The following is a 24131-nucleotide window of genomic DNA, read 5'->3' as shown; positions in this document are numbered from 1 at the left end:
TTTTGTTTCGTTAAACAAAGGAACGTGTACTGTATAGAACGGTTGACATTTAAATCTACCACGCTAATGCTAACGAAACATTGAGTTAGCAACGGTCGTTTTCCTGTCTGAGGGGGGAAATGCTGGGAACACTTACCTATTGCTTGAAAGGAAACACTTTCATTTCGCCAATAATGATAAATATCCAAAGGAGGCACACACTTCCGTATCAAATATAGTGCAGCTTGAAGGAAAAGTAACAACAATAAGAAAGATTAGCGCCTCTATTTTCAAACGCAAGGGCTCTTCCTCGGTGAACGCAGATTGGTTGTTGAACCGCCCGCCATAGGGCAGATCGAAATGGCGTCACCAAGACTACATCCGTCAGTGCGCCGCAGCTGCTGGCTAACTAGCGTGCTTATGTGGCGCCCATATTGGTCGGGTCGACGTCCCCGTCGAGGCAATGTATGTACATGGAAAATAAACCACAACTTGCTCAATTTAAAACCAATTTTTATGCAGTTAACTTTTTGTCAACTTCAACATGTACTGTTATTATGTGAAAATAATTAGGAAATATTCTAAAGTATGCTACTTTTGTTGCTGTCGTTTCTGTTGCACGCACGATCCCTTTAAGAAAGGAGGTGTCGCGAGGGAGGGAGGGGCGTCAGGTGTTTTTTGCTTTGAAGTCGTTCTGAATGCGCATGTGAACGGTGTGGGTTGCGACCAACAGTAGCTCTTGTGTGCATACCTGTCAACCTGTACGCTTTTGCCGTACAAAGTACGTTTATTATGCATTTTAAGACATGTAAAGAAAATCTGTACGGAAAAACGCAAATTTGTCAAACATGGGTACCATCCGGTATACACCCACTATCACGAAACGGTAAATCAATCAAGTCAAACGAGTTCACCCCTATCTCGGTATCATTTTTTTCGTTGCAAACGAATCGAGCAGTTTGATGCTACTTTGCGCATGCTTCTGCCGCCTCGGATTTCATGTGGTAGTTATGTAGTGAAAGGAAGTACAGTACGTCTCTTTTTAGAGAACCGGCTTTTTCGGCTCAACTCATTAAAGGGAGCCGTCTCTCAAACGGCTCACTTGCTTTGACGCATTATATTACGAATTATTATGTTGTATAAAGAAGTTAAGAAAAAAGGAAATATAAAAGGAAAAAATGAAAAAAGACAGGTTTGTGGTTATCCCTTTAATCAGTATATTACCAACAATAATTTAATGCAGAAAATGAATTAATAATTTGAATAAGAAAATTAATTATTTTACTGGGGCAGCACGGCGGCGCAGTGGTTAGCGCTTGTGCGGCACAGTTCATGTCATGGGAACCTGTCGTGGGTTAAAATCCAGCTCCAGACTTTCTGTGCGGAGTTTGTATGTTCTCCCCGTGCTTGCGTGGGTTTCCTCCGGGCACTCCGGTATCCTCCCACATTCCAAAAAACATGCATTTCAGGTGAATTGGCCGGTCCTAATTGTCCCTAGGTGTGAATGAGCGAATGAGTTGTCTGTCCCCGTGTGCCCTGCGATTGGCTGGCAACCAGTTCAGGGTGTCCCCTGCCCACTGCCCGAAGATGGCTGGGATGGGCTCCAGCCCCCCCGCGACCCTAAGGAGGATAAGCGGTACGGCTAATGAGATGATATGAGATTATTTTACTGAATTATATTTGCATGTATTTTTTCCATCTACGGTGAACGTCCAAGCTAATTAATTTTTGAACCTTTTTTATAATAAACCTCTTTCATGTCTAACAACTCAGTATCTCACAACAAAATGTTAATTAACAATATATATGATATAACGAAACACATGTACAATATAATAACATGTTAAACTACACAAATAAACACGTTTCCCTAAAAAATGGTGTGAGATTATTTTGTATTTTTTAAGGGAAAATACAGCATTTTGTAAGGGCATGGAGCCGTGGAGGTTGACAGGTATGCACTGTGTGAATGCCATTCACACACCATTCAATGGTTATACTGCCTGTTATTTTGTTATTAAAATGGCGACGAGGCTTAATCAGCGACTGAGTGCATTGTCGCTCACCGAGGGAAAATACAATATAAAAACAGAATAGGCTTTTTTATTCAATAAAAATATACATATTTTGGGCAGCACGGCGGAACAGTGGTTAGCGCGTGTGCTGCGCAGTTCTGAGGTCATGAGATTGAACCCCCCGTGTGGAGTTTGAATGTTCTCCCCGTGCTTGCTTGGGTTTCTTCCGGGCACTCCGGTTTCCTCCCATATTCCAAAGACATGCATTTCAGGTGGATTGGCCGGTCCAAATTGTCCCTAAGTGTGAATGAGCGAGCGAGTTGTCTGTCCCTGTGTGCCCTGCGATTGGCTGGCAACCAGTTCAGGGTGTCCCCTGCCCACTGCCCGATGATTGCTGGGATGGGCTCCAGCACCCCCGCGAACCTACTGAGGATAAGCGGTGCAGCTAATGAGATGAGATATACATATATATATATATATATATATATTTATATATTAAAAGTCAAGTCAAGTGATGTTTGTTTTTATAGCCCGTAATCACAACGAGTTTCAAAAGGCTACACAGACCATAGACTATTATTACACCATCCAAATTACAAACACAACTGCATTGACATTTTAACACTTTATATGAATGTCATTGAAAAAATTATTTTCAATTCAAAATGTTAAGAGGCTATGTTAAGACTTTTTAAAAACACAAAACGTGTGTAACTTTTTTGAATGAAGTTTCGTTTTTATTTTTCAAATTAAAGTAAATTAATAACCATATACAGAAACACATAACCATATACATAACTTAAAGCAATGATGGGCTGCGCGGGCGTGCAAGGCCTTCTCCCCTAAAATATATCTGAATCATCCATTCATCCTCTCACCAGGGTCGCTGAAGCCCATCCCAGCCATTTTCGGGCATTGGGCAGGGGACACCCTGAACTGGTTATCAGCCAGTCACAGGGTATACAGAGACAGACAGTTCACTTACTCATTCACACCTAAAGACTTGCCAATTAACCTGACATGCATGTTTTTGGAATGTGTGCCCTGAGGAATCCCACGCAAGCAAGTAGCTGGATTTGAACCCGAAACTTCAAAAACTGTAAAGTCGATGCACTAACCACTCAGCATTCGTGTCACCTATTTGAATCGTGTGATGTTAAAATACTTTTTTGGCCATCAAAACTGATTTAATCCAAATTGTCATCCTCTCTTTATTGCTTTTCTCTGGTTGAGGTGCTTATAAAAGTCTGCTTTCATTAAGCATTTAAGCAATCAATTTTCAGCCATTAGTTATTGAAGGCCGTGTCCTGTAATATCAGTCTTTGAGAAAGCTGTTGACTTGGCATCTGCGAGCCAGCTAGCGGTGTTGAGAAATGTCACCGGTTTTACAAACCGTTGAATAGCAAAAGGTCGGACAACTTGAAGCATGCGAACTTTTAGCAAGCGGGAAAACATTTTGTCCACCACTCTCAGTCAACAGGTAAGATCCCAAGCTCGAACCGAAGACCACCCAGACCCGGATTTCGGGCCAGGTCGGTATGTCGGAGTCGGGCCGAGTTTCTCATTTGCTGACTTTTCTTTCTTTCACCATTGTTCACTGTCCGTTCATACAGTCTTGTTTAGCTTGGATTTTGTTACAAAAGACACGCTATACTGTACGTGTTGTGTGTCCGCTTAGCTCAAAGGCTTCAGGGTTGAGGTTTTAATCTTACGATAATCAACTCGAGCTTTTAGGTTTGACTTTGTATTGAAATTGGTAATTTGTATATTTCCCAAAGGTCAAACAAAAATGTGTTTACAGTTAGTGTCATAGCATTTTTTATAATACACTGTTTTGATATTGTTTTATCGTATTTATAATACTGTTTAAATTATGTTATATGTAATAAATGTTTGTGGTTACGAGTGTCATGCTGCATGTTGTCTAATGTCATCCATAAAAATACAACAACAATGATGGGTAAATAACAGTATTTTTAAGAAATAAAATTAGTCATACACTTGTTTTTGTTTTGAATTCATGTATACATTATTTCCAACATGAATTTGGTATTCTGTGCACTAGTCAGAATAAACAATCGGTGAACTTTGCACATTAAAAAAGCAATTATGTTGAAAATATCCAATCACACCATCAACATTTATCCCAAAGTGGTCAATTTATCTGTTAACCCCTTAACGTTCCCGTACAATTATCCTAAAATCCCAATCCAAGACATACCCAAAGTAAATTGAAGGCTGCTCTTGAACCGTTTGGGGAATATGGACGGTTTTGGTCTCTTTTGAAAGGTGAGACTTAAAAGTTTGTCCCAGTCTGGAACAATCACTGCAAGTGCAAGTACTAGCATTGAGTAACCTGAGTTGAAACACACAGAAATAGAAGGTTTTCATTCTCGCCTGAATTTTATTTTCAATCAAATGCCTGCAAAAAAGAGTAGCAAGGGCCTCTTAACTGGAAACAGGAGAGACAATTGCTTGAAGCCTTACCTGGTACCTTTTTAAATGTAATCACAATTTAAAAAACTAAACATTGTACTTTACACATTTTTCCATGGGCAGGTTCAGGCGTTTCCAAAACTGGCCATTTGGAGACAATCAGTTTACAGAAGTAAAAGCCTTACAAATTTCCATTTTATTTTGGCCAAATTTTTAGACATTGTGAAAAAAATTCTAAATGTTTGACTTCTCTTTCCAGAAGTCAAATTAATGATTGTGCACACTTGTGCGTATTGATGGTGCGTAAAAATTATTTACGGATTTTCTTGCGCAAGTTATTTTCGGCACTGATTTGAATACTGTATTTGAAAATGGCATACAATTATGTTAGTATTTTCATTGCCTTACCAATGTGTAAATCATCATTTGATTCGGTTACAACAAGCTGAAGATATTTGGACCTAATGGAGGCAATATCCGTTTTATGAAACAGGTCGATGCTGGCTGTGGACCATGAAGAAAAACCCTGCTATTGGCCAAAAAAGGGTGTCAATCAAAAGACGAAGAAGGTAACTACCATAATGAGAATAACGTTACAAGTCTGTTTTGTTAAAGAGGAGTTTTGGAGCGAAATTAACACTTTTGAAGAAGCAACGTCCATATTGACATATTTGTCTATCATCTTGCTGCTATGGTTACACCCAAAAACACTTTTTTGTGCCTATTTTCTCTTTTATCCATGCTTTTTTTTCCCTTTCACCCTTTTTCCCTTTTTTATTAACATAAACTTTTTTTCTCCTTTTCCCTTTTCTTTTTTTTCTTTTCTAATTTTTCTTTCATTTTCCCTTTTGTCTTTTCTGTTTTCTTTTTCTTTTTCCATTTTCTCTTTTTCTTTCTTTTCCCACATTCTCTTTTTTCTTTCTTTTTTCCTTTTCCCCAGTTTTCTGCTTTCCTTCTTTTTTCCCGCTTCTTTAAATGAATTTATTTCCTTTTTTTGTTCTTGTTTTTTATTTATTTCTTCCCTTTTCTTTTTTAACTCCTTTTATTTATTTATTTTATTACTTTTTTGGGAATAAAGTTTGGCAAAAAAAAGAGAAGACAAATGTTGCTGTTTGGTCACTTTATTTGTGACTCGTTCGAGATCTGCAAAACAGATCTCTCCGTTTCAAAACATCGCAGGGTACATCTGGCCCATGTTTAGCCCAGCTATCTGGGTTATCCATAGTCACTGTCTTGAGAACAGATACCTTTAAATAAGGATCTACCGGTATACTTGTGTGATATGATCCCTTGTATTTCCATTCCCCATAAACATCCTCTTATGTGCAACTAGTACCAATTAATCATTTGATCCAAACTGTGCTTTGCAAAGTCACATATCACAGGCACCTTGACACTTGATATTATATTGGCGGAGGTAGTTCCTTAGCTGAGGGGGCAGTGGAAGGGTCTCTATTCCCTGGTAAGTGGTGCAGCTACAGATAACAGCCCTGCAAAGGTGCTGAAGGAGAAACGGAAATGTTCTGGGTAACGGCTGGGAAAGTAGGGGTTCAAAGAAGAGGCAGGTGGCTGGGTTGCTGTAGTGTCGCAGCAGCCCCGTCACACTGGCATCCCTGTACATGCACGGATCACGAACATCAAAGCTGAAGCGATTGCCATTCTGCTCGATGCGTGCGTGCAGGGAGCGACTGTAGCGCCGAAAGCTAACAGAGAAAAGGAATTCATCTTGGGCAGAGTCCCTTAAAAGGAAGGTTCCTTCTGGTTGGCCTTCCAGGAGCTCCTCAGCCTCAAATCGGTTCAGCACCCCCCAGTAGCAGGAGCTGTTATTTATCTGCAGGAGATCTGGGACCAAAATGTGGCTGCTGTTGTCCTCTGTTCGTTCGTGTGTAAAAATAGTGTCCCAGTCCTCTTGTGTTATACTTCCAGGCCCAGTGGAACAGCAGACGTCCTCCCAGGAAAGAGGTGTTGGAGGTGGGGAGTTGAACGAAGAAGGATTGCTGGGCTTGAGGTTCGACTCCTGCTCCAATAAGGTACTTGATTGGGGTTCATGATTTTTAAAAAGGTGCCAACTGTGGGCGAGTTCAGATTTTGGCGAGAAAGGACACTTGTCTTGCATGAGCTCAGACACGTGTATCTTGCGTTTGGACCACAGTAACACAGAGAAAGGTCGTGTTGCTCCCTGTAGATGGTGGTGATGATGATGGTGGTGGGGATTATGCGAACGCAAAGGTAAGCACTGTCCCACGGCATCCTGGAATTTCTGCCGCAGAGAGCGCCTGGACAAGGCCTTACGGCACACAGCGTCAATGTCTTCCCCAAGGCTGCTGCAGCTGCACTTTCTCTCTCTGCGTCTCCTTGGACAGGATGTGGACCGTACGCCGAGTTCTTCGGACACCTCCACCTCATACCCTCCTGGACTTGAAGACTTGCGAGAGTTCCTGGATCGTTTTTTTCCGCGCCAAACATAACTGTCGGCACTCCAACTTCGAATACTGCTTTTGGGACGAGTGTCCGAGCATCGGGGTTTCTTCTCAGACATGACTGCGCTCTCTTCTGTCAGTGAGATAAAAAATGTTTAAAAAAAACAAGCATTAAAAATAATCTATAATAGACAATTCAAACAACATTCAATGTAAGGTTCTTAATTCTGCTACTTTGTAATTCATTAATGAAAAGAAAACTAGGAAATATTTTTATAACGACTGCATGGTTGTCCTTGTGTGCTAGTTGAGTCGTTAATCAACTGGCAAGCATTTATAAACATAGTGGACGATAGGCATCCAAATGTTTATTCCACATTCAAAAGGTCTGATTTATTAAGTAAGAATATGGATAACGGCCTAATGGTTGTGTAAACATGATCCTAAATGACATATCCACCCATTCTCCAGCTGCTTGTCCTTATGAGGGTGCTGGAGCTCATCCCAGCTGACTTCGGGCAACAGGTAGAGGACACCTCCGACTGGTTGCCAACTAGTCACAAAGGAGAACAAGCAAACTCTACACAGGGAGACTGGTAGCGGGAATTGAATTTGCGACCCATCAACTGTGCGTCCGAAATGCCAACCAGCCTGCCACTGTGCCAACCCCAAATAAACAATAAAAGTAAAACAAAAATGACAATCTCTATTTGAAATTCGTTATGGTGATCGTCAAGGGGCTTAGAATATTCATTCATCATTCATTCATTAATTTTCCAACCGCTTATCCTCACGAGGGTCATGGTGATGAGGCCCATCCCACCTAACATCAGGCAGTGGTCAGCAGTGGTTGGTTGCCAATCACTAGGCACATAGAGAACCGTTCACTAACACATTTATTCCTCGGGGTCAAATTGGAGTCATTATCAACCTGCCATGCATGTTTCTGAGATTGGGGTTGAAACCGGAGTGCTGGGAGAAAACCCATGCAGGTATAAAGAGAATATGCAAATTCTGCACAGAGAGGCTAGTAGCTGGAATTGAACCTGGGAACCGTGAGGCAGATGTGGTAAACGGAATCAACACTGTATTCCAAGTTGATTTGGATTGTTTTGTAGGGCACAGGGCAAACATGGGAATGGTTGCCATAAAATCACATAACCTAATGTGGTGTATCATTTTTTATTTTTTGAAATATGACAGCAATAAATGTATAAAACATCCCTTAATACAAAAATTGCCATGCCCTGCCACAGGAACTCTTGTTTTTCAATATGTTTGGAAAAGGCTAGTCTGAAGAAAACTATTTATAAGTAGAGTTTAAGTATTGCAATGCTTCTCTTGTAATAATTAAGTGTTGAAATAGCCTTAGTAATACCACAGCTTTTCATCACGTTTAAAAAGCATTCGTCTGCGTGACAGTATTCACTTGTCGAACTGCAGTAAACTTAAGAATGCTGACACAACTCAATTAATATATTGAAACAATAGTGTTTCCCTCTAACTTTCTTTCATTTTTCCCAATAAAAGGTTCAGTAATCCAGACGAAATGAATATATTTGATTTACTGTTTCCCTATTCAGCGGCAGTTGGAGTCCTGTTTTTAATTAAAAAAAATTAAAAAGTAAGAATAAAGATGAACATACCTTATGAGCAGTGTTACAAACGCAGCTCCTTGTCCATGTTAGTTTCCTAGACGTGGATTTACATGAGCGAGCAGCTTGCAACCTCTCGGCTTCTGACAGATGGCAAATGGTTCTTGGTCCTATAACATCACAGGGTCAAATTCCACAGGGAGCAGCAGTTCCTTTCTCTCCATTGTGTTATCTGAAGTGAAGAGGTGGAGTTGCTTGAAGCTGGAGGAGAAATGGGTGGAGTATTAAGAGAAGGTGGTATCAAGTTGAGGTTAGTTAGTGTTAGCCTTCTATTTGGATAATTACAAAAATTAACTGTTTAATATGTTATTTGGATTGGCAAAAAGGCAGGCAGGCGGGCACTAAAGGGTGGGCAGATCGATCCAATTATCGATATTATCGATACTAAGAAAGACTTGGATTGATACTTTGCTCTTGCACCCCTTTTTTTCAAAAGCCCCTTTTCTGTGTAGTTAGCGCAACCTTGCTCTCTCTCTCTCTCTCTCTCTCTCTCTCTCTCTCTCTCTCTCTCTCTCTCTCTCTCTTTTTCTCTTTCTCTCTGTCTCTCTCTCTCTCTTTCCCTCTTCACCCTATACTATTGTCTAAATGTCTGCCGGTTTGGGTGACTTACATGCACACTTTTATTATTATTTAACCAGCTCCTCTCCTTACCTGGCCACCGGCTGGCTTGCTGCATCAAGCCTGCCCAGCAAAAGAGAGGGCTACGAAGAGTTTTGGACCGCCAGATCGATTTGCCCACCCCTACTAAAAGTTAAAAACGACAGAGGCAAACAGGAAGCACTCCAGGACAATGCCAGATGTCATTTGTGTGGTAACCTGGTCTGCTATTGTGGCAACACCACAAATATACATAAACACATGAAAAGAGCTAACCCTGCGGAGAGCAACGACCTGCAACCAAAAGTGTAAATCTGTTGATCAGTTGTCACTATGGCAACAAAACCAAAAGGGCTTCTTACTGACTTTATTTTCAAAATATTGCACAAAGGAAGTTTTTTTCTGGTATTATCTTTTCATTGCTGCTTTTTTGGTTTGACTTTCTTGGGTTTAGTTCTGAAACAGGTGTAATAGAATTAATTAAGGAATTATTGTTATACTAGTTATATAGTTAATGAAAAAATATTCATTTTAGTGCCTCATAAACTAACTCAAAGAAGGTAATGGTTCCATTATTCAATGATCATGATATTTTCATGAATAATGTATCAGTATCGTATCAGAATTGAACCTGTTTTTATCTGGATCGGATCGATACCAAAATCCCCAGTATCGCCCGTCCCTACTAGGCACACTGGCAGGCAGGAAGCCATAAGAATATTGTTTATGAACATCATCTTCCAAAGCACACAGTTAATGAGTTTCCCCAAAGGGGTTTGCCAACTATAGATTATTAATTTGATTTACCAGCAGCATGTTTGGACTTTTTACCTGTTATGGAGTCCAATCAATAATTTAGTTCAATAGAGGAAACAACAAAGCATCTAAAAAGCTTCATTTATTGATTCACTAATCTTTGAGTTTCCCTGGTAAAACTTCCAGCAATAGACGCCGTCTGAGCCAAGTGCAAGCACTGGGTGACAAAATACGATTCAGGAAGCTGATTATAAATCCACATTCAATATCACGTTTGTATTTTCCATCACCGTTAAAAAATAAGTTGTCATCAAGAGGACATGGTCAGGCCTGATTAATCTGAAAATGCTGTGACACTCAGCTTCCTCTCAACTAAATATTTAATGCTCATTGCATTATTACTGTGGCCAGATGGATAACATGTGTCCTTGCTATCATCCCTAATCGATTCCAAACAGAATCTATGCCACCTTCAGGAAGTGGAATTACACAAGGTCAAGAAGTGCATGGTAAATTAATCCTTACTCGATCCTTTTATATACTTTCAAATGAGTTCACGGTCGAATTTTCGAACCATTTGTGATGATGTTTCAATCTGTCTCACACTGTTCAATCCTGAGGTAGCAAAAACAAATATAATACTTTATGAAGCCAAAAATTATTTGTTATTTTATTTATTTATTTTAATCGCACAAATTTTCCAAATAAAACTACATATTTTATAACTGCATGTCTAAGTATTTATGTCAAACCAACCGGTGTAGACATCAACTAAAAATTCCACATGTATATATGTATATATATATATATATATATATATATATATATATATATATATATATATATATATATATATATATATATATATATATATATATATATACACACACAGTATATACATTATATATATACATATATATATATATATATATATATATATATATATATATATATATATTTATATATATATATATATATATACACAGTATATACATTATATATATATATATATATATATATATACACAGTATATACATTATATATATATATATATATATATATATATATATATATATATATATATACAGTATATACATTATAAATTGTATATATATATATTTTACATATATACTACATATACAGTTGTATAATTAAAAAAAACTATTTCAGTACCTACAATTCTTGCAGTGTGCTTATGGTAATACAAACTAACTAAAGGAGAGTATGAGTTATTTAATGATCATGATGTTCCCAAGCAAATTGATAAAAAGTTTAGGGATCGGATCGGTATTGAGCGACACTACTTTGTTTTTACTTTGATCGAATCAATACAAAAATTCCTAGTATTGTCCACCCCTCCTCACTAAATATTTTGAATAGGTATCCCAAGGATGCACTGGTCTAGAAAAAAATGTAATCACTTAGTGAGAGTCGTCTCATTACCTTACTCCAGCCAAGACGCGGCCAGGGACTCATTTTAACATTACAGTCATCAATCCCAAGAGCAACATGGACAACCTAAACATTCATAAATATTTGATGCAAGTGCAACTGAATGGAGACATGTCTGCCAACCCTTACACATGACACTTTATAACACATTAAATTGATATTAATGGGGCTGGAGGAGTGAAAGTTCGAAAACACATTAAAGCAGCTTGTTTTCATTTTGTATCTGAACGCAAAAGGTTCCCCTGGTCTGAACTCATGCTTTGTTCATCATTTATTTGTCGTTTATGTAATGCTATTCCAAAAAGAACATGAGGAAACTTGTGATTTATTAGTGGTTTAAAAAGCACTGCGGCTGGTAGGGGTGAGTGACACTGAAAATGTTGGTATATATCCGATCCAATTAAATACAGGTTAGTATAGAGCCATACCGATCCGATACAACGACTTTTTGCTTGGAAATGTCATGGCCATTGAATAATTGAACCCTTCTCCCACTGAGTAAGTTTATCTTCTATAAACACAGCATAAAGATATTGGAAATACATTTTATTTTTATTTTTATGAAATCACTACATTGCAAACTTTAAAAATTAAAAAAAAATCTATAGAAATATTTCTTTTACAATTGTTTCAGAATATACAATAAGGTCAATAATGCAAATGATGTGTCAATTGTCCCTCTCTCTGCTATCTACTCAAGATAGCTGCACTTTGAGGAAATTGGTAGAGGAGCAAAGTATTTCAGGACAATAGTATCAACTTCTTGCTCATTATCAATAATATTGATTTGCATCAATGCACCCAACCCTTGCAGATGGGTAATTCCAAAAGATACTCGTTATTGGTGCTGGTAAAAGTCGATGTTTGTGTATGCATATTTTGCTTTATTTTGCCATAGGAATAGATGCTCAATATAAGGAGTCATTAAAATAAAAGATATTTCAGGACATGATTAAAATGCAGTTTCGATTTTTGTCTGTCAAGGGTTAGTTTTTACTCTCAATTAACAAAAAGACAATACCTGACAATGGTTTTTTGATTTGTTACTAGACACAATATTTGGGTGTCATAAACTAACGTTAGGAATTCCTTCCCGCAAATCCATCAAACTAGTGTTCTTAGTGAACTTAATTACTTTTAATTGACATCACGATTTTTAACTTACAGTATTTGATTTCGTGGTTGTAACTCTACTGTTTTGTTTCAATAAAATGAAACGAAGATCATACTCTTTCTGGAGGCCAAAGTTAGCGTGTGTGCATGTGCATAGACGTATCCACTGAGAAGCAGAATTATAATGTGGATTGCAGAGATGGTAAATTGAATCAGTAAGGAGTCTGGCTCCATGAGTCTACGAGTCCCATTTGTTTCTATTGATCTTTATCCGGAGACGCTTCTGATAAAACAACAAAGCAGCATCTCTCACTGTAAAGTACCGGGAACAGGTCACATTACATCCACCAAGAGCAGTATTCCATCCTTATTCATTAGTGTGAAAACGTTAGAAGTTGCATAAATGGGGACCCAGATTTTGACACGATGTCCCTAGAGAGACGAATGATATTAACATGAGTTATTTTAATTAAAAAGAAAGCCAGTTTTCAAGGCAGAAATAGAGGGCACTTTTGTGTATACGTGCATTACCCAAAGGAAAAACATATTACATTAATTTCAAACAAATACTGCCTCTCAGATAGGACGCATTGTGTTAGACACTGAGATATAACCTCTATGCCTTTTAGTGTTACCTGTGGTGTTCCGCAGGGGCTCAGTACTTGAGCCTCTTCTTCTCTGCATTTATATTCTTTTGTTAGATAATGTTACTCGCAGGTACAATATTCATTTGCATTGCTATGCAGATGACACTCAACTGTATTTTCCAATGGAGGAACCAGCTCCACTAAATTGCGGAAATTTACTTACTGAGATTAAAAGATGGATATAACTCAACTTCTTGCGCCTCAACCCTAAAAAACTAGAATGTTAATTATTGTTCCATCTTAATGCTGGGACATGTTCTCGAACACTGCTCTGAACCTTGACAGATGTAATATGACCTTGAGTGATTTGGTCAAAAATGTTGGTCTCACTTTTGACCCTAATCTGTCCTTTTAGATACACGTTAAAAACATTACGAGAGGAACCTTTTTCCATCTTCACAACATTGCAAAAATTCCCCCTGTACTGTCCAAGTCTGATGCTGAGATTATGATCAATGTGGTTGTTACCCTCCGTCTCATTTACAGGAATATACTACTCTCCGGTCTCCCGAAGTATAGCATCAAAAGCCTGCAACTGGTACAAAATGTTGCAGCAAGACTTATAACTAAGCCAAGAAAGTTTGGTCACAATACACCAATTTTGGCCTTGATTTTGTACCTATACTGTCTCCCTGTTAGTTTAACATGTGATTTTAAGGTTCTGCAGGTAATTTTTTTCCATGGACTTACCCCCCCATATCTTTCAGATTTAATTTCCCCAGCTGCCTTCGCTCGGAAAATGCTGGTCTACTAGTGATCTCAGGAGCCAATAAGAAATCTGCAGGATCGAGAGTGTTCTGTCATAGTTGCCACGGCGCCCAATTGGCCCCGCCCATAGACACCTGCTGAAACGCGTTGACAGATTGCTCCCTGGGAGTACTTAAACGCTGTCCTTTGAGTCGTTTGTTTTCGAAGCGTCTGCGGAACTCCTGCTAGACTCTGTTGTGATATGCCAAGTCCTGTGAATCCCCGTTTAGCCTGCGTTTTTTTTGCTCTTGTATTGCCAAGACCTGTGAATCTCCGTTTTTGCCTGTGTTTTGATCTCTTTGATTTTGACCACTTCCTTGTTCCAACCAATCTACTTCCGCGACCCACGATCTTTGGATCGGGTGTGCACTCATTCCTCTTCTCCCCAATAAACTGTGTCTGAACAAAATTCAGTCAATCTGTGTCACCATGGCAACATAGCCAATAAGTGGCAATTGACTCTTTTTTTGCATTACTAAATCTAAAAATAGTGTGCAATGTAATGAACTTCAGTTGGTAGTACAGTAATCCCTCGGTTATCGCGGTTAATGGGGACCAAAACCACCCGGGAAAAGTGAAAATCTGCGAAATAGCGACGCCCCTTCAAAAATGCTTGAAAAAAATAAATAAAAATAAAATTATTATTATTATTTTTTTAGACCCGCGAAGCTCAGAACCCGCGAACGTGGAACCGCGAAGTAGCGAGGTCCCACTGTATACAAAATCCTGCATGGACTCTTTCAGATTTAATTTCCCCCTATGTTCCGGTCTGGAGCCTTCTCTCTGAAAATGCTGGTCTACTAGTGATCCCAAGAGCCGAGAAGAGTTCCGCAGGTTCGAGAGCGTTCTCCATCCGGGCCCCGGTGCTGTGGAATGCTCTTCCCCCTGGGATTCAATCTGCAACCTCAGTGGAACTGTTTCAATCTAGGCTTGAAGCATACTTCTATTCAATTGCTCATTAATGACCGATATTTCATGTCAACAATATCAGTGTATTAATTTTTATTGCAACATCCGCTGCAGTCTGGTCAACCTGGAAGGGGGATTACCTCATGTGCAGTCCCTTCTTAAGGTTTCTTCATTGGTTTTGAGTTTTTCCTTGCCCTCGTGTAGGTTTTGGATCAGGGGATGGTGGAGTCTGCAGTTTGCAATAGTCTGTAGTCTGTGAAGTTCTTTGAAACTCCTTGTGATTAAGAGGGATACAAACAAACCTGACTTGACATGACTTGACCTCATTGCCATACAGTATTAGTATTTTTTTAAAGGAAATTTTTATTTTTATTTCTTGAAGTTTAAAATGTACTTATTTAATAAAACAATGAAACATTTTGATTGTGTTAAATATTTTGGCTGTGTTCATTGTCATTATAAACTATCTCAAGTGGAAGGGTTAAATTTCCAAAAGATCCAGGTATCAACCTCCCCTACGAAAACTACACCCTTGCTTGTCTGACTATACAAGAAAATAAACATTTTTTTACTCTACGTGAGAGATATGAAAGAGTCAACACACACAAGCGAATACGAATAGGAAGTCTTACTGTAACCTTAAACTGAATATTTCATTGACCAAGATTAGAAACACACAGTGAAATAGTCCCAGTTTATGTTAGGCATCCATGAATATACAGCAATGTCCTGAGCTAGGCTACATAGCTGCACATCATCAGCGATTCTGACGGGAAAAAAAGACACACACAATGAAATGAAACACTACCTTTTTCCCGATCAGTGAAGTATACTCTATATCTAAGGGAGTATTGCGTATAAGGGTGTCTATTTGTGTGACCTGCCAAGGCTTGGGTTACAATCTTTAATGTGAAAGAGGAGGAAATACTGCTCTAGATACTTACGGACAGAGGAAAACGTGTAGACATAAAAATACCTCAAACATCAATATTGCAGCTCATATGTCCTTAGCGGATAATTGATTATCTAAACTCTTTTTTTTTTTTTTCCTGCACGTGACAGAAACTTCAACTATGATCTACTTAAACTTAAATCTTAAATATTACCAAAATTTAATTATAGGAAATGATTATTAGTAGTCTGTGTGCCCCCTCATGCCCGTATGCAGGCCTCACAACATTGGGGCATGCTCCGATGAGCCAGCGGTAAGAAGGAGAAACATTGGTAGCGATTCAATCCAAGGAAATACAGGGTAGTATCAATTGATACCAATCCGATATCTCTATTTTTTTGTTCATATGATCATTGAATAGATTAACCCTTCCCCTCTTGGGTTAGGTTATACAGTAATTACAATAAAAAACGAGTAAACATGTCTATCTTTTATTAAATAACTACAATGCAAATGTTAGCAGTATAAAAAAATAAATATAAATATTTCTGTTAACAACAAAAGTCAAGAGAGTCAAACCAAAAGATAACAGCAATCTAACAAAAATACAAATATAACAAAGTCAACATAACACGTATATTACCTTCCAATGCACAATATTTTGAAAAGAAAGTCAAAGCGCCAATAGTGTAAACGATATAACGTAAAAACCTTTTAACAGTATAAAAATCAAAAGATTTCAACGACAACAAATTTTCAGACAAAAGTCAAGAGAGTTATACCAAAACAGCAGGAATGTAACAAAAATATGAATACCGTACGACAATGTCAACAAAACAACTAAAATACCAAATTTTTTGGACTATCAAGCACACCCCAAAACCCCAAATTTGCCAGAGATTTGAAAGTGTGCCTCTATAGAGCCGGAAGTACAGTAAAAAAAATGGAAATGCATAACTGGAACAAAATCCTTCCACGGATGGTAAGCAATTATGATCATTTTAGTTGTGAAACCAGATTCCCAAATATTTATGTTCGGTAAATAAATTATCTACCTTCTGTTTTAATCTAATGCACTTTATAGTTTAATGCGCCTTATATAAGGGAAAAAAAACTTTCACAAGGGGGTATTTTTTAAGGTGCGTCTTATCATCAAATGCACCTCATAGTTTGGAAAACACAGCACCTTCCATTGCACAATATTTTAAAAATAAAACCAGTTGTGTAAATAAAGTGTCACCACAATTAGATCGATTTTGAACGTTCTAATGTATGTATAATGTTATGACACACTAACAACACTATCATAGTAATAGTTAAAATGGGAAGACAGTATCGATCTTAAGGCAATAGCATTAATATAATCCAAGTACTTGCTTAGTATTGATAATATCGCTATTTGGATAGATCCCCCTATCCTAAATGGATGGAGTGCGAGTGTCCCCACCAATATTACTTCATCACTTAAGAAAATGCGCTCTGTCCCCACTAATGCCAAGACCAAATCTACGCCCTTGCAGGCAGAATATGTATTAGGTTGGCGGAGATCTAAAAAACAGCAAGGTCCCGAGTCAACGTTGCTGCATTCTGGTAAAGGGCCGCCACTCTTTTCGGCAACGTTATGTAGCTGAGAGGAATACACTGAGGCAATCTGAGAGGCACAAATCAATAATCATGCGGCCATGGATTCATTCATAGATGTGACCCACCATATCATGGGTTTTATAAGTACTGTTGGATTAATCAATACCGTTGTTTGATTTAACGCTCAAAACCTCAAGCCTCATTAATGGAGCTAGATTCAATGTTTTTATTTTGTTCTCTGTAACAATGGACATAAGAAATTAAATAAAATTCAGGCCTATATTTCAGAAGCACGAGGTTAAATGTAGTAAAAATCAAGGGAGGGCGAACCGATTCAAATATCATTATTATCGATACAGACAGAGTACCATTATCAGATCGATACCATCGTCTTCACATTGATAATGTTTTTTGGTTTTAATTATCACGATAAGAATGTTGTCAGTGTGTTTTAAGATTATATATACATTTTAACTTTTTGGGGTGGCAGTAGCTCAGGAGGTACATTGCTTGTCTCGAGATGAAGAGGTCGCAGTTTCGATTCTCGGCTCCTCCGTGTTATGTGTCCTTGGGCAAGACACTGAATCACTAATGCCCCGATGAGCAGGTAGTCGCCTTGCATGGCTGACGCTGCTAACGGTTAGTTATTGTGTGTAAAAAGGGGAAAGTGTGAAGCACACTGTAAAGTGCTTTGGGAGGTCTTCATCGACTTGAAAAGCGCTATATGAATCCGGAACAAGTCAAGTCAAGTCATTTTTATTTCTATAGCCCTAAATCACGAAGAGTCTCAAAGGGCTTCACAGATTATTACACAGACTATTTTTCAGAATATTATTATACATTCCCCTGCTCTGGAGCCGACGAAAAGAGTAGGTTATTCATATGCTATAGAGTAGAAGTGAGTTTTAAGCTTAGATTTAAACATTTCCACTGAGGTTGCAGATTGGATCTCAGGGGGAAGAGCATTCCACAGCACCGGTGCCCGGATGGAGAACGCTCTCGAAACAGCAGAACACTTCTTTGCTCTTGGGATCACCAGAAGACCGGCACTCTCAGAACGTAGGCTTCGGACCGGGATATAGGGGGAAATCAGATCTGAAAGATAAGAGGGAGCAAGTCCATGTATAATTTTGTATACTACTAAAAGAACCTTGAAATCACATCTAAGGCTAACTGGGAGCAGGTTAGCCAAAATCGGTGTGATGTGATCGGACTTTTTTGTCCTAGTTAAAAGCCTCGCTGCGGCATTTTGTACCAGCTGAAGAAACTTGATTCTAGACTTCGGGAGACCAGAGAGTAGTGCATTACAGTAATCGAGACGGGAGGTAACAAACGCATGAATTATAATTTCCGCATCCGACTGAGACAGTATTGAACGGATTTTAGAAATGTTACGGAGATGGAAGAAAGCGGTTCTAGTAATTTTCTTTACATGCGTTTCAAAGGATAGATCAGGGTCAAATATGACACCTAATTTTTTAACTGAGTCACTCTGTGTGATGTGACATTTGTCAATGTTCACAGTAGTTTTTGAGAATAAGTCACGGCATTTAGATGGACCAATGACTAACATTTCGGTCTTTTCAGAGTTAAGACGCAAGAAATTGAGTGACATCCACTCTTTTATCTCAATGAGGCAGGCCTCCAAATTTCCACAGTTTAGTGTGGCAGATTCCTCCAACGGAAGATATAGTTGAGTGTCGTATGTGTAGCAGTGGAAACTGATATTGTACTTGCGAATAATATCACCTAATGGAAGCATATAAATGCTGAAAAGAAGGGGGCCAAGCACTGAACCCTGCGGAACACCACAGGTAACATTAAAGGGCTCAGATGTCATTTCGCCATATTTAACACAGTGCGTCCTATCTGAGAGGTAGGATCTGAACCATGAGAGGACGGTTCCTGAGAGACCAATCGATTTTTCCAACCGTACTAGTAGGAAATTGTGGTGCACTGTGTCAAAAGCAGCACTAAGATCCAGCAGCAGCAAAAGTGATGAAGCGCCAGAATCCATTGCCAGTAGGAGATCATTTGTTACCTTGATCAGAGCTGTCTCAGTAGAGTGGTTAGCCCTGAATCCTGATTGCATATATTCAAAAAGGTTATTCTCGGATATGAAATCATTCAGCTGCTGTGCCACTACTTTTTCAAGTACTTTAGAAAGGAAAGGTAGGTTTGACACAGGCCTATAATTACATAAGATTTCTGGATCAAGGTTGGGTCGTTTCAGTGTGGGTTTAATAACGGCGGACGTAAAAGCTGCTGGAACTACACCTGAGGAGAGTGATATGTTTATAATATTTGGAACTGAAGGTCCAAGGACGCCAAAAAGACTTTTTATAAGTGAACCTGGGAGCGGGTCGAACTGGCAAGTTGTCGTTTGGCCGCATTCACCACCTGTTTCACTCTTATTTTACTGATTCACTAAAACTGGACAAATTCCCTGGAGAGCCACCCTGTCGTGCATCTGTAGATTTCAGCCCTTTAATCTGTGTGGTATTAATAATGTCTTTAGCAATTTCTTCCTGTATGCATTGAATCTTCTTAGTAAAGAAGACCATTAAGCCATGAGCAGAGTGGGTCGAACTATCCGCGTAATCTGTTGCCTTGTAAGCGATGCTACAGTGTCAAGAAGGACTTTGGGATTGTTCTTTTGTGACGCAATCACCTACGAAAGGTAGGCCGATTTTGCAGAGGCAAGGGCCACTTTATACTTTAACAAGCTGTCACACCAGGTTTGATGGAAAACCTCAAGCTTGGTAACACACAAACATTCATTTGTGGTTACAATTTATTTGAACTACTGATTTTATTTTCAAAATACTGTGCAATCAAATGAACTGACTTCACAGACAGTAAGGGTGTGAAGGGTTTTTAATATATAAGATGCATCGTACTATAAGGTCGCATACAATTAACAAGACTGGATTACAAGGCACACATTGAATTTATGGCAAATATCTGGCTATATCGTTTGAAAAATACGGTAGTTTAGTTATCTTGTTGACATGGTTATACAGTATTTGTATTTTTGTTCCCTTCCCGATTTCTTTAGCTTGACCTTTTTGACGTTTGTTCTAAAACATTTTTAATAGGAATATTTGTTTTTATTTGTTAAAGTTTGCATTGTATATAATAAAAAATAGACTATTTTCAGGATTTTTGAAATTCATCATTATAAACTCATTTAAGAGGAAATGGGTTCAATTAGTCAATGATCCTGAGATTTCCTAGCAAAAAAGTATCGGTATCGGATCAGTTTCGATTGATACTGCCTTGTTTTTACTTGGATCAGATCAATATAAAAAATCCTAGTATCACCCACCATGATTAAAAATGAAAGATGCATGTTTTTCCAATTCTGAATATTTGCAAAAGGTATAAGAGGATATTCATTTTTGCTTTGGTATGTAAATGATTCATTCAGATTGCTTCAAAAATCCAACTTCTGATCACAGTCGGACTATTCCCTTGACGTAGCCACTATTACTTGAGATTTGCTTTGACTGTATCCACATAACTGAGGCTCTACTTCACCTTGAGTATGAAAAACAAACAGGAAGTAAAGAAAAACATTTACAGTATACGGATATTGTTAAACATGTACACATCGTCTTCATTTTATACCATATTATACAAGTACAAGTGTATTCAGGGCACACATACTTTGGCTAAGAAAAATGTATAACTTGTTCTCATCCAGTGACATTATTTTACCTGAGCACCTTAGTAGCTATGATAAATTAAAAAACTACGAAACAAACAAAAACATTACATCTGGTTAATTGTGGTCATGGACCATGGTCTCCAATACTGCTGCCCATGAAGCAAATGTATGGCTGCAATGACAAGTTAAATACAATATAGTGGTACAAAACATTTAAATATCCACACGATAACACACTTGTCTAGTCCAGAAACCCAACACACTGTGTGGCGATTTAGACACTTGTTTGCGATCCACAGCTGTCAATCTCAATCAGGGGTCTCCAACCTTTTTCAAACCAAGAGAAAATACCTTCCTTTTTCTTTCTTTCTTTCTTTCTTTCTTTCTTTCTTTCTTTCTTTCTTTCTTTCTTTCTTTCTTTCTTTCTTTCTTTCTTTCTTCCTTTAATCCTTCCTTCCCTCCTCCCTTCCTTCATTCCTTCCTTCCTTTCCTCCTTCCTTCCTCCCTATCTCCCTTCCTTCCTTTCTTTTTTTCTTTCTTTCCTTCTTTCTTTCTATATTAATTTTGCCCTCCCTCCCCCCTTTCTCTCCCCCTTCCTCCCCCTTCCTTCCTTCCTTCCTTCCTTCCTTTCTTTCTTTCTTTTTTTCTTTCTTTCTTTCTTTTTTTCTTTCTGTCTTTCTTTCTTTCTTTCTTTCATGCTTTCTTGCTTTCTTGCTTTTTTGCTTACATACTTACATTCTTTCTTTCCCACATACTTACTACTTTTTTATGTCATGTCCAATGACCAGTATAAGCTTTGAAGTTCTTCTAGGAGAATCTAAAATTACGTCCTTTGCCTAACTATTTTCTCCTTCAAATTCCAAATGTCTCTGAGATTAAATCACTCAAATATGGAAAAGTTGCTTTCTCAGGCTGACCCAACTCAGAAGTCAGGGTTCGATTCAGCGCTTGTTGAACCTCCTCAGTGAAATGGACCCCAGTTGTGCTACGCATGGAAGAGTTAATCGATTCACTGACATTCAATCCCTGATAGCTTTTTAGTCTCCCAGTACAGTAATTTATTGGTCTGATCACATCCTGTGTGTTTCCTGACCTCTAATGCATGCAGTGAAAGAATATTGAAGAGCGGGGGTGGGGTTGGGGTATCTGTTGATTTTGTATTCCTCCAGCCAAGTGGTGTAAACATTTGTGACGCTAAGCCAAAAAAAAAATCAATAGCTGAGAGGAGCAAATTCCTGTAACTGTGCACGTGCACTCAATAGTCTACAGTGCTTCCGTGTGTCGGATGAACACTTTTAGGGCGTGTTAAAGTCGTTTTACGCCACTGCATTTTGTACTAATGACGAGTCTTCCATGGAGTAACAGCCGTCCCTTCAAGAAAATTGCATAGCAACTAAATCGGCAGCATGCCTATATCACTAAAACATGTTAAAATCTACATCACGCTAACATTTGTTCTGTACTTTGGATGCCATCATCATGGAGATTGTCACTGGTAAAAAGTCGCTCCTGGGACATGAACTGAAAATTTAAGTTTTATGATTGGCCAGCTGCTTCATGGTTTGGCCCATGGAGTACATGCACATGAGCATAGCACGTACATGTTACATCAGTGTCGGGCTGTACGATTAACACATGGGCCTTTAGTAGTGCTACGTCTGAATCAATCCAACCCTCGATAACTATTTTATGGCTAGATTATGTTTACTGTAGCTACAGCTGTGACACATATCAAAAGCATCAATAAAAACATGAATTCAAAATAGAATTTAGCAATATAGCCACATTTTATTCACCTAAAATCGTTTTTATTCATGCACAAAATCCATCCTTTCTTTCTTCAAGTAGATTTCAATTACATTTCTGTTGTGATGCCGCCATTACCGCTGCCTAGCCAATCATAGTTTGGGAAACCGGTCACGTTTGGCCAAGGCCCGCTAGCAGGCCTGGAACTTGATTGGCTGAACCAACAGGATGCCTCAGGGCCTGCAGAGCTAATTGTGAACGGTAAATTCCTTGGTAAATTTTTGTATCTGGCCTCAAGTAATGGCTGAAATGTGATGGGTAAATCCTTACAATCAGGGGAAATCACATAATTGGGATATTTTTTAGGCCAACAGAAAAAGCTTTGCAGGCCCTGTGTTGCAGACTTTAATTTTCAGAAAATTAGCTCATTCAATAAATTAACTGTCTTCGAGCCAAATATGATTACAAATATGATTAATATATGATTACAAACAACTTGACCATTTTTGCTTCTGTCATGTCATGAAAAGTCACAGGAGTCACAAGATAGCTGTTTTCACAAATGACATCGTATGAAACAGATTACATTTTTTCTTAGGTTGGAGGGTGCACATAAATTGGATGCAACAATAAATTTGCAAATACATCTCCGCAATAGTCTAGTCCCCCTGGCCATTAGACTGTTAAATGGTCAATCTAACATATAGTTAACTTAAATCTAAACGGCTGCTAATCTGACTTTTGCACTACTGGCAGTTTTTTTTATAGCTTGCCACTCCTTGCACATTGCTCTCTGCACTATTATAATTACAGCGTTATTGTTACAGTGTTAATGTTACTGTGTACCTGACTTGTTAACCTGACTGCCCATTTTGCGCATCTGGTTAGCTACTCTTCTTGCACTATCGGCACTATGGTAAAATACTATACGTAGCCAAAATACAATACAACATTATTTATATCTGTACATTCAAGGAAACTGTGGGGGTCAGATGCATCGACATTTCGTTCTGTATACACGTGTACTAGAATGACAATAAAGTAGATCTGAATCTGAATCTGAATCTGAATTAAAGGCATACTGTAATATTTGACTACTACATGTCGCTGTATTGTGTAGTTCAACAGAAAACGAGTGCTACCAAGCACAAGGGATTGGTTGGTTGGTTAGTTGGTTGTTTGGTTGGTTGGATCCCTTAACCAACAGAGTCGTAGGGGCATCATTTTCTGTGGTGTGGTTCGGGCAAGTGCAGCCTGGTGGCGCCCATTCTTTACTCAATTTTGTATATGTTGTTCTCTAATTTTGATCTAAAGTGGATATTATTTACAATATACATTGATAATGAAGTTAATTATGTTATAATTATCATTAGAAATGAGCTAGCACCAGTAGTAGCAAACTTACAGTCTATAGTAGGCTTAACATTTAGCGATTTGTTCACTCTTACACACAACAGCTGGGCATGTTTTTTTTGTAAATTGCGACTCTCTATAAATCTTTTCCCGCTCCATT

The 24131-nt window shown here is 38.5% G+C and overlaps 2 protein-coding genes and 1 long non-coding RNA gene across 3 annotated transcripts in view; 1 reads left to right on the top strand and 2 right to left on the bottom strand.

Annotated features, from left to right (window-relative positions):
- Window positions 1-413, bottom strand: part of kif18a (kinesin family member 18A) — a 31945-nt gene extending 31532 nt beyond the window's left edge. The window contains exon 1 of the mRNA XM_088334152.1: window positions 137-413. The gene's annotated coding sequence lies outside the window, so the exon portion shown is untranslated. The remainder of the gene's footprint in view (window positions 1-136) is intronic.
- LOC148367294 (uncharacterized) lies at window positions 363-6782 on the top strand. The gene is made up of 4 exons (XR_015850294.1): window positions 363-444; window positions 4924-4999; window positions 6357-6460; window positions 6616-6782. It is a non-coding gene; the product is annotated as an uncharacterized LOC148367294 (long non-coding RNA).
- Window positions 5803-8645, bottom strand: socs4 (suppressor of cytokine signaling 4). Its single transcript, XM_088334153.1, has 2 exons — window positions 8497-8645; window positions 5803-6983 (listed from the first exon to the last, which is right to left on the bottom strand). Exon 2 carries the CDS (start codon window positions 6967-6969, stop codon window positions 5803-5805), a length of 1167 nt encoding a protein of 388 aa, XP_088190279.1. The 5' UTR covers window positions 6970-6983; window positions 8497-8645.
- Between the last annotated feature and the right edge of the window lie 15486 nt (window positions 8646-24131).

This window comes from Urocampus carinirostris, chromosome 4 (genome assembly GCF_059441175.1).
Source record: "Urocampus carinirostris isolate Australia breed hairy pipefish chromosome 4, RoL_Ucar_1.0, whole genome shotgun sequence".
NCBI lineage: Eukaryota > Metazoa > Chordata > Actinopteri > Syngnathiformes > Syngnathidae > Urocampus > Urocampus carinirostris.
The sequence above is the reverse complement of the archived record's forward strand: the minus strand, read 5'-3'. Positions and strand labels throughout refer to the sequence as shown.